This window comes from Arvicola amphibius, chromosome 8 (assembly GCF_903992535.2).
Source record: "Arvicola amphibius chromosome 8, mArvAmp1.2, whole genome shotgun sequence".
NCBI classification, from domain to species: domain Eukaryota; kingdom Metazoa; phylum Chordata; class Mammalia; order Rodentia; family Cricetidae; genus Arvicola; species Arvicola amphibius.
Window position 1 is genome coordinate 34,895,582 of NC_052054.1, and position 12,191 is coordinate 34,907,772.

General features: G+C 36.1%; 1 protein-coding gene across 2 annotated transcripts in view; it reads right to left on the reverse strand.

The window, feature by feature from the left end:
* The window catches only part of Lama2 (laminin subunit alpha 2), a 594,199-nt gene that overhangs the window by 166,049 nt on the left and 415,959 nt on the right, over window positions 1–12,191 (reverse strand). For both annotated transcript variants that reach the window (XM_038339597.1, XM_038339596.1), the window contains exons 29-30: window positions 9,588–9,722; window positions 871–995 (exon numbers count right to left, since the gene is read on the reverse strand). In XM_038339597.1, the coding sequence (XP_038195525.1) occupies window positions 871–995; window positions 9,588–9,722 (260 nt within the window). The remainder of the gene's footprint in view (window positions 1–870; window positions 996–9,587; window positions 9,723–12,191) is intronic.

The following is a 12,191-nucleotide window of genomic DNA, read 5'->3' on the forward strand; positions in this document are numbered from 1 at the left end:
AGGGGGGTAATTTGTACATAACTTTTCAGGATGCATACAAAGCTAAAGATAAATGTGTGTCAGTGGAAGTTCATTTTGTCTGCAAGGCTCCATGGTTCTTTTATACTTAAGGGATCCAGAATTTCAGTTCTAGACAAACTGTCAAACCTTCTTTTAAAAAACAAATTCTTAGAAGAAAATGACTTTCGCACGTAGAGACTGAAGTACACAAATCACCTAACAGAAAGTCCAGATAGTCTTATCAAAAAGGTAAATAAAAATGTCTCAGGGTTTGCAACAGTTGATATAAACCAAGGCAGAAGGCTCCAGCAGCATGAAAAAAAAAAGGATACTTCACCACTTTCCCCCTTGTGGTGGTGTTTCCATGGTACCCAGCTCAAACCATCTGGACAGAAAGGGGTCTGTGCTTCTAGCTGATACTGACTTTTTATAGGAAGAGCATATTAGTAAGTTACCCAAATTTCATTGGCCATGTTCAATTGCCTTTTTTGGTAATTATTTCTCAGTATTGACTCTAATATATAAAATGAAAGGAAATAGCCACAAATGTGATTTGGTATTCACTCAGGCAATCTTCCAGAGCTGAAACAGGTAAAGTGTAAGCACTTGTCTGACATACAAATATAATGTCAATATTGATATTTACATATTTATTAATAAGTATTATTTACTTGAAGGAGGGTTTTAAAAGAAAAATTAGTCATAGAATATATACATCCTGATTTTGGTAGTGTTTTTATCTTGTTTTTAACAATCTGTGGCTTGAAATATTTTTTGTCTACTGAAAAAACTGGCAAATCATAAACAGTCTATGTGCCAGGCAGATGGCATTACTAATGGGAAAAATATGCTTATATGTATCGATCTTACTTGTTGCTGGGAGAAATCAGAGGACAAGCACATGGTTGACAGTCGTTTGGCAGTCCCCTGACAATTCCGTAGTAGCCAAGGGCACACCGTTCACAGAAGTCACCAGCAGTGTGATGCTGACAGTTCTGTAATAGAAAATGGAGGAAGGGTTGCTCTTCATGTACAAGAAGTTACAGTGTACTGTATCATAAAGTTCCACAGCAATATGGACAGAGAGGGAGAGAGGGAGCGCGAGAGAAAGCTTGCAGTTATCAGTTCTTGATTCCCGTAGCTTTAAAGAGACTTTTTTTTTATTTAAGAAACTGATGCCAAGTGTGGTAGCTAGATTATCAATAAGAGCTTCTGTTTTTACCTAAATCAATTTCTGTGTACATTCAAAATTAGCAAATACAAATTTAAGTATCTCTCAATCTTTAGTTCTATGAGGAGTTGAGGAAAATGCTAAAAGACCAGGGCCCTGGTGCATGTCTGCTGGCGGAAGTCCATAGTTAAACTTAACTATAGATTAAATAGATGTATTAAGAGACAATGCATACAAAAACGGCCAGCCTTGTTACTACATAATGAATGCTATTTATCTATTCCCTGCATAATGTTGCTCATTCTTTACCAGTATAGAAAGCTCAATCTGATGCTGCTAACTTTGGTCAATATTTCCTCATCATGCTTACATAATGAAGGTATTGCACTAATACATTCAAAGGCATTTTCATAAAGAAATGTGAAGTGTTGTAGGGTAAGAAAGTTCTGGTATAAAAATTCCCACCAAGTAGAATCATATTTCACAAACAGCAATCAGTACGACTATAGGCAGAGGTTTTGATAAGGCACTGAAATCAGGAAAGAAAAGTACAAAATAAAATCCTACCTTGGTAAATTTATATCCACTTTAGGAATTTTAAAAATGCTGACAATTAGGAAGCACAAAAGTGTAACCATGAATACTGTTTAGTATAAAAAACATGACATGAGAGTTGAGAGGGAAAAATTTAGAGCTGGATTTCTAAGAGCTTAGTTTTGCACGACAGGATTTGGAGTAGTCAGAGCAATGGCTTATTCCTTAATATCCTCAAAAGCAATGCTGAGAAGCATAACTCAGTAGCAAGATATATGTAGATATACACTTTCCTCTCCAGCCTCACCTCCAGTCAGTGCTGCCTGTGTACACTGAGCTAGCCCACAGGAGTCCTTACTTATGGATCCTCTCTCCTATCTCTAGGACTTTCGTTTGTAATCCTTTGCTCAGTTAATATCATTTTATCTTTTTACCTGGATCGTTCTTGTCTGCTCATATGTCAAATGTCTTTTTCTGTCCTTGGCAGTTTTTGGTGTCCTAAAGATGGCATAACAGCTTCTTCTAGCATAACAGAGCAATTGAAACAGGATGAGCATGCCACAACTAATCTAAATGACAGAATGAAAGAGCTCATGCTCTGGGCAACATGGAGAAGATGGGTCAAGATTTTTAATATGGAAAAAGACAAGTGTCACAGCTAATAAAAACAGAAAAATGGTCAGCAGGACAAAATGATTTACTGCATTATGATGCTGATGTAAATGCCACACTACTTCCTTCTTGGCCATCCAGAATAATCTACATATCTTTGCATTCAAAACCTTTCTGTGCTTCTCGGTAACACTCTGAGAGATAATGATTCCAAAACAAAACAGTTACATGTGCATTTTGGTCTCAGATCATCTAAGAAGCCATTGAAGGAATGTGTTTCCTAGGGAAGGTAATAAGATCACATTTCATAATTACAAAATAAACATGCCCCTAAAGACAAATTATTCAATAACCATCTTGAGCATTTTGGCTTTTGCAACAAAATAATTGTGTTTTTATGTAATCTAGTTATATCAGTAACAACTGAACTTAGCTGCTTGAATGTAATGATCGATACTAAAAATACAGAGGGCCAAATTTTGGTTTTATTTTTCTTCAATCTGCAATCTTACATTATTTATTTACCAAGAAAACCAGTGTATTTTAACCTTCTCTGGAATTTCCACCCTTCACAGAAACACTGACACACTATACTTGGTTTAGTGAATAAAGCCTCCTGGCTAGTTTTGTAAACAAAGCGTATAAATCATATGACTACTTTAGAAACTTTGACACATAATTTCTCCTATATAGAAATTTTTACATAAGGAAATTTATATATTATGAATACCTAATAAGTTTAAATACATTCACAGAGTTCACACATTACTGTTTCTTCCATAGTACATTAGAAATATGTAAATTTTGCATGCTTGCCTTACATGCTGGATTGCAGGTGGTTCATGTGACTTCTACCATAGCCAATAAATATAACCCAATCATGCAGCATTTCAAACTTAAGGTGAGAAATTACTGAACATAATCTTACACTATAAGGATACTTCCTGAGCTTTTTTTTTCAGGTACTACAAAATGCACAGACCCCATAAGGGAGGTCTCTCCACCTAACACAATTGTCAGCAATAGAATTTTTCTAGTACCATCTGAACATTTGCTTGATTCTTGTCTAGTGGCAGTAATCTGAGTTCTGCTTTCTGAAGCTGGGCTGATTAAGTCTAATTCCCATCTCCCAGGGAAGATGCTCAAATATCTAAGAACACCATTACTTCCTAAATCTTTTGCTATAAGCTAAGCCTTTAGCAATCCTAGCTACTCAGAGTTTCTTTTAACACATGGGGGATTATAGGTGTTTTGCTGAGATTTGGAAACACCATAAGTGTCTTTCTGGCCTTCATTTCTGGAACTTGTACAAGCAGCAATGCCCTATATGGGTACCTAGTATATCTACAGTCTAATTAGCACATCTAGATCATACAAATTAATATTATATATGCTGCTATCATCCTCATCTTCATAGCCCAGCACCTACCATTTGATAGGCATATTGGAAATACTTAGAAGCAAAAGCCATAAGAAAAAACGAACAGGTGAACTGAGTTAATTTTTTCCCGTCTAATTTCATATTGTCAATTGTGGGTCATAAGGTCACCTGCTAGCATGTTATCTATCATTCAGAACATTAGAAATCTTTTGGGCTTTATGTAATGTAATATTGGATAGCTCTTATCCATAGCACTGGCAAACACTTTGAGCCTGTGCTTCCGAGGCTACATCATCCCATTAGTGATGTCTCTGGAGTTTACTATTGTCCATCTTCTGCAGCAATCTATAGACACCATTAATCTATCAGCTGTGAACACGAGGCTTGCATTCTTACCTTTGCTTGTAGGGATATCATGAAACATGAATTGGATGCATATTTAAGCAACCCGACATGCAAATAATAGATGCTATCCTCATTGTTTTTGACTTAAGCAAATTATTAATTCTCTCATGTCAGTTCATACATTATAAGAGAAGCAATGACACTGCCTATCTCATTAATGTATTATAAGAATAAACAGGAAAAACGTATGTACAGTGACTTATATTACTAGTGTACTATTAATATATTACTATATATTACCTGTACTGATATATACACATGGTTGGGCACATGCCAGTTAACACTACTCTTGTAAAAAAAAAAAGTGATATGATGCATCATCTTGTCCTTGGACTGTGATAATATACTAAAGTACAAGAATCTTGCATATTGTAATTTTTGTTTGTAGCAACCCTACCAATTGGCTGGATGTTCACTATGTTGAAGGAACTTTTCCCCGCTTCAGTTAACACTTTATTTTTCTACAGTTGATGAAAACTTGTTTCTGTCTAAGTTTATAGAAATAAGCCATCCTTAGATAACAATATCAACATCAACATCAACCTCTTTCCAGAGGGTTTTTTTTTTTTAAACAAAACAAAACCAAACAAACAGATGAGAAACCTGGACAGATGTTTAACTTCTTTCAAGCCTGGTATACATTTTCTATTTTCATAATTTTTTAAGTATTTTCCTCATGGAGTTCTTAATGACTTCTATGGATTCTGCTCATTCTCCAGCAGATAAGTCACCTGAGTTTTCAAAACCATACCCTTAATCAACTAAGTGTGCATTTATTCCATTTCATTCTAGAATCTTCAATTTGTAGCAGAAATAAAACACAATTTTCATACTTTTGGAGCCTGCCATTTTTTTTCTGAGACTTAACAATCGGAGCTATTATAAAATAGGAATAATCTGTATTTTGTCAAAGTTGCTAGATATATTAAAGACAGTTCACAATATTCCTTAAATACCATAGCCTTCAATTAATATCTACTTCCCAAAAGGGAGACTTTATAATTGAATTTGATTCTAATGATTTGTCAGACAATAGAGCACATTAGTGAAGAGGATTTGTATTTTTCTTTCCTTCTAAAATTATAATTAAATGGAGCAAAAATAGTATTTTTGCTAATGACATTATCTTTAAAATATAAGTTACCTGCAGTGTGTCGGTATTTCCTTGTGAAAAATAGAAGATATAATAGTGAAAATGGGTGTAGTGAGCATGAAGTGAGACTATCTATCACTTATCATTCTATGTATCTGTCCATTTATCTACATGACTCCTTGTATATGTGTATATACTAACTTAGAGTAGTTAGCACACTAACTCCCCTCTGTGGAGTATAACATCACATAGGTCTTAACCTTTCGTTCTTAGAAAAACAAGTTCTATTGGGGCAGCAACAGCCACTGAGGTTATTTGTAGTAAGAAAGAGTGCCGAAGGTTCAGAACTTACAACTAGGATGAGTCAACTACTCTATGGGAAATGTCATATAGGAATAAGAAGAGCTTAGTCACACAGTAGTGTTTGTTTGGGAGAATTGTTTAACCTTATGTTTCTATCTAATTGTATGTGCTCTCTTTATTGCTTATAAAAAGTAAAAATAAAAATAGTAAAAAGAAAAAATAAGTGCCCGTCTCTAAATACCATCACCTCGGGGGCTTTAGCTTGGTATTTGTTGAATGTCTGTGTCAATTCAATTTTTTGCTGAAACCCTAACTCCTAATGTGATGGTCTTGGGAAGTATTCCTTTGGCGATGTGGTAAAATAATTAGGGTAGAATCCTTGTGACTGGGATTTGTGTCCTAACAAAATCTTCTGTAGGGAGCTTTTATTATACTTCTTTCTAACACATAAGGACACCAAAATAGTGTTCTTTGTGACCAGGAAACAGGTGCACACCAGGCACGAAATTTGTTAATGCCTTAAGGGAATGCCAATTTTGAAACTGTAAGATGTAATTTCTTTTGTGTGAAAGCCAATGAGCTTGTGATGTGGTGTTTTGTTCCAGTCACCAAAATCAACTAAGATAGTGAGAAAGTCTTGCATAGTGCTAGACACAATAATTACATGAAGATTGCTTCGATTGTTTATTAATTACCAGCTTGTTAGTTCAAGACTATAAATGAAGACTAACCTGGTCATTATCATTATAGTGCTTTCAATTTTATTTTAATTTTTTAATTTTTATTTTATGTGTACATTTTGCTTGCATGTATGTATGTGCCCCGTGTGCATGTAGCACTCATGGAGTCCAGAAGATGGCATTGGATACCCTGGAAATGGAGTTAGAAGTAGTTGTTAGCTGCTGATTGCTTGGGTCTGAACTTGGGTCCTTTGTAAGAGCAAGTTTTCTTAACCACTAAGCCCCATTTAACCTCTTTTATGTCGTCAACCATCTGCTAAAATTATTTTCTAAGCTGTGTATCCAGCATTTTATTGAATCTGTATTAAAAAGCTCTCTGTGGAGGTACTACTACTATTGTTATTACTACTGTTTGATAAATGTAGAACCTCAAGTACCACCGAAGCTACAGAAACTGACTGTGCTCATCTAGTCCTGAAGAGGAGAAACTGGGATTAGAGGCAAGACAGTGGAGCTGAGGGTTAGCACGCCACCAAAGCTAGGGACATTGCAATATATAACATAACAAACCTAACATTAAGCTGGAGCCCAGCAGATGAGAAGTCAGTGTGCTTCTGTGTCCTCGGTTGAACCATGAGGTTATTATAGTTATTTCTATTTGCCTCATAGACCTGTTTCTAAGATAAGTAAAGTTGTCTAAATTCAAAATTCTAAATTGCCCCTAAGGACAATATAAGAATTCAAATCATAACAATTTATATAACTGTGTGTGTTTGATGGAAGTATTTATTTGTTTCTTACTTCATCTAGGGAATTCTTAGAAAATAGACTTTCACTGAGGATTCTTAAGGCAGAAAGCTATATCTGCAATACCCAGCTGAACAAAGAAAACAGCATGAAGATAGAAACTTTCATCCTAAGAAAAGTGAAATTAAATTCACATTTATGAGCGATTCTGAATCAATTATATGAATCAAATGTAATCCTTTAAAGCTATAGAAGAACAGTACATCTAACTTGTGAGTTGAAACTTTCCCCCAAATTATTTGTTGAAATTTACAGACAAGCAGAAAGTAAAACTATGACACCAAAGGCAAACACTAATTATTTCAGGAATTCAAGGATAGTTAACACTGGTTATTAATCTACTCACAACAGTCATCATTTAGTTGCTAAAACTGTACATGATCACATCTTGAATCTGACTTTACTCTCAACCCACCCCTCCACAATCAAGTATGTGTTGTATTTTTAATATCTTTGCTTTATTGAAAGAGAGAATACAGGAATAGAAAGATGTTTCATAATATGACGAGGAATGATTTTCATAAGTGAAACTCCACCACCAAGCTTTAAGATAGAAGAATGCAACACTAATATTGAAATCGGAAATTAGATAGAGTGTTGATTATTTGCCTATTTAACTTTCTGTGTAATTCTTAATCTCTAATATTTATAAAGTAGTTATTACAGATATAGTTTATGGAAGAAACAACATAATTAAAAGTATTTGAAAACAATGATTTATAATGATAAAATAAATATAAATAATTGAAAATTTATAGGTTGCAAATAAAAATGGTTGAATTTGAAGTAGGTTAAGAAACATGTTAAAAAAGTTTTTTCAATAAAGACTAATTGGTAAATGAACTGGTAACACAAAACTACAATGCTTACCAATGAAATTAAACTGTGAAATTAAAATTGATATATTCAATTTTAATATGCAAAATATATAACCTATATTTCATAACAGCTTTCTCCATGATGTAAAATGTTTGAAGAGAGAAGAGAGTAACATTTCTGGGCAGAGAAAATGCAACTGAACTGTATAAATATAGCAATTCCTTATAAAGAAGTTTGATGCAATTTCAATCAAAATTCTAGCAACATATTTTGGGAAATGGATCAAAATAGTGAATAAAATTGATCTGGAATGGATATATGGACATCTGGTTAAGAAAATAAGAAGAGGTAAGAATGATAAAATCCTTGTTTACTATATAACACATTCTAAAATGAAGGGAAGCAAAGTGTTACAGTAAAAACAAAAAGGCTAGTAGAATAAAAGTCTTAAGCAGATGTTAATATCAAAAATAATTGTATATTTAGAAATCATGAGGAAGAGACAATATTAATCAATAAAATGTGTCTTTGCTATAATATCCTTGAATACAAAAGCATTACGTTCTCACCTCACAAAAACTTCTAGAATGACAGAAAAGATTTAACGTTAAAGTGTAAGACTCAAGCAAATACTGTGGCTTGGGACGAATGCATAGCTGCATGTTGCTACAGAGAGGGGCGACAGCCACCCTCTCCTCAGGGCTTGGCACACAAAGAACAAGAGAAAACAGTGACTACTACTACTTAGGAAGGCCACAGGTCTGGCAGCCTGTAAGGGGACAGCGAGTTTTCTAGGAGCAACTTGAAGAGAAAACTAGCAGAATATAGGAATTCTACACACGATTTTGTTGATGTCTAACTGCAGATTCTACAAGCTCAGTGATCATATTTCAGAAGACTAGAAGGAAAAGAAGGGACAAATAGATGTTCAGAGCTATGAAGTTATTCAACTTTAGAGAATCAGCAATGACAGGAGAACTTGAAATCCCAAGTGCAAATGACAGAGGACTCCTGATGTTTTAAAAGTAAAGGGTGGTTCTAGGATCTGGGCATCATTAGGAAGATGCTACACTGAAAACAGCCTTAATTAAGTGAGAAGTAGGTAAATATAGCATATGCCATCAATGTATTTAAATATGTTTATGATAGGCACATGTAAAAGGCAGAATATAAAACTCTAATAGTACTGAATATTTTGTTTTTAAACAGACAAAATTAGTGGGAAATATTTAAAATATTAACATTCTGGCTTAGGTTGAATTTGGGGAAAGTTACTTTTTGTAATGCTTCCTTTCTTTTCAACCCCGACCTCCCTCCCTCTCTCCCTTCCTCCCTCCCTCTCTCCCTCTATCCCTCTCTCTCTTCCTCAGTCCTTTCGATCCTTTCTCTTCTATTTGAAACACTGTAAATCAAAGTCAAGACCTCATATATACCACAAGCTTCTCCACTATCCAAATTTGTAAAATTTGGCATTGTTTCCAGATTCCATAACAAAACTACTCTTGCTTATAATTATAAAATAACTCATGACTTAATTTTTGATGCATGCATTCTAAGCTGCTATTATTCTTATTTTTTGAGAAGAACTGAGCCTTCCCCATCATAAGTTTTTCATTACATCTTACAATGACAAACATGTTAAGCACCCTTCCCGCTGGCGTGTTCTATTTCAAGCATACGGTCACCCTTCCTGCAGATGAAACGGCCACTGAGTGGAGGACCTGCAAGTTTGGAAAGAGGAGTGAGGGCACAGGGCTTGTCCATGAAGCTGCAGGTGCCTACCTGGCATACTGAGGTCTCAGGGTCACACTGGCTGCTGTGTCCATTGCACTGACAAGGAACACAGGTTCCTAGAGTGGGTCCAGGAGTTCGGCCACCTGGCTCAGAACGCAACCGGTAAAATCCTGGTGCACACGTCTAGAAGAAAAGGAAATCCATGAGGACAGCCACAGTCACACTCTTGCTTCATCCATACTGAAGGATCTCCAGTGGTTTTAAAGACGACCTTGATCCACGCCCCTCCACGTGCGTATGCGAATTTGGGGAGCACCACTTACATAATGCTGCTAGGTCCTTCGGTTCTCAGATGCAGGCAAACCAAGCAGTCAGATTTTAGCAGAGGAAAAGCTTTCATTTGCATCTTATGCCTTGAGCCTGAGAAGGCATGAAAGTGTCTTTTGATTGTGGGGTTTATTTTTAACTAGCATTGTCATATGAAATGACGAGACAACCCCAGTGTCCTCTACAGCCAAAAGCATATTTCTCTGTGCTCGATGGATAATTGGCAAATGTCCAAAGAAACTCAGCAAAGCAAAATAATAAAAATTTCCTAGGTGCATTGTTTATATCAATATGGTTTAAAGATCACAAAAAGAAAAAAAATCAAAATAACAAAATATCTATGTATCTTGAGACCATTAGGTCATTCATAAAATTTATCCTCTCCTGATCTGTATTTTCTCAATTTGCAATAAAAATCCAAAAACCCACAGAAAAATGATGACAAAGCTGACATATGCAAATTCAAGAGTTTCATCTTCATGAAGGTTTTGTTATACAAATATTTCAGAAACATCACCGGATTTCTGCAAAAAGGGCATCGGCGTGCGAGGAGAGTGCCTCGTATTCCAGGCTCAATGGTCTCACTCATCAGACAGTGTTCGATTTTTGATTAAGGGGTAGGCAGCAGTTCTCAGATGCCACTGAGGATTGCAAAGAGGCCGTTTCACTACCTTGGTTAAGTAGAATTTTCTTTCTTCCCTTAAAAACCTTGCTCTTGTTGATGAGAGAATGACAGCTGGCTAAGTAGGGCAAACATGTTTTACCAAGAACTTCCTAATGCTTGTACATGCTTTTGATCTGGCCTAAGCAGCTCAGGATAAAATATACAGAAATCCCACAGAAGGAGAAAAAAATCAATATTCAGTACTCTGTTGGTGTTTGTTTTGATTTGTTGACTGTGTACCTCAATTAAGCACTTAATTAAAAGTCTCTTGGCTTTTATTAGCCTATAACAAATTCTGATGAGATTTAATACCTTCAAATTTGAGCAAACCAAAGGAAGACCGAATCTAGCAGTCAACATGCAAACAAACAAATAAAAAACAAACTTTGCCAGTCTTCGATCTCATGGCGTATACACACACACACACACACACACACACACACACACACACACACACACATATGTATGTATTTTTGTGAAAACATGTAATCATGTTATTGACAGTTGAGGCTAGTTTTCATCATTGTTACAGAAAAAGTCTAGAAATTACTGCAGAAGAATTCACCTAAGTGTAACTCAAGGAATTGTCGGTGTGTTTAAAAGAGGGGGATGATGCACAGGGGCTGTGGAAATGGCACATGGGTGCTGAGAGATGGCACACAGGGACTATGGAGGTGTCACACAAGGGGATGAGGAAATGGCACACAGGGGCTGGGAGGTACTATACAGGGGACTGAGATGGTGACCCAGGGACTGGAAAGGTGTCTTATTGAGCAAAGTACTCATCACCTAAGTATGAGAACAGGAATGTGGATCAGTTGAACTCATGTGAACATGGAGGGTGTGGTAGCCACTAATTAACCAAAAGCTGTGAGCTTTGAGTTAGTGAGAACCCCTGATTCAACTGTGCAATCTAAGTGCATCTCCCTCTACACTCATATGCACTGACACATGTGAGAACACGCACAAAGAAGTCAACACACACTGCAAGCACACACATGCACCTCTCCTTCCTACCTCAAAATGGTGCACGGTATAGACTGCTACAAACTGTTACTATACTGACTTGAATAAGTTTGCATTTTATTTACATGGATCTCACGTTTAAATATCTTTCTAAATATTGTTATTTTGTTGGTTTATTTGCTCAGGGTTTGCCTGTGTGTTTGTATACTGTGCATAGCATGAAAACTACGGAAATTCGGAGGAATTTCTAATCTATTTTAGATCCCCACAAATAAACAAACAAACAAACAAGACTTCGAGGAACAAAGTAAATAAAATTACACTTCATTGATTGAGGAAATTAAGTTCAGTGTCCCGGGCTAAAATGTATTGATAATCCTCTGGTGGTTTGTACTGTAGTCCACCAGGTAGTGTTTCTTATTGCTGTGACTTTTGGGATGGTAACAAGTAGCCAGCAGTGTCACAGCCCAAGTTCACACTGACTTCTCTGAAGGATGTTCTAGGCCTTTCCTTTGGTTTTCAGCTCTCTGGGGAATTTTGAAAGATTCTGATGCTTGGTTCCACCCCTGGAAATTATAATTGAGTTGGTAAAGAGAAGGACAGAGAGCTGAGTTAAAACGTTTGGGGAAGGCGTAAGTAGTGGTCATGGCTGAGGGTCACAAGCATACTCTTCATTTTGTCTTTTCAAAGTGTGT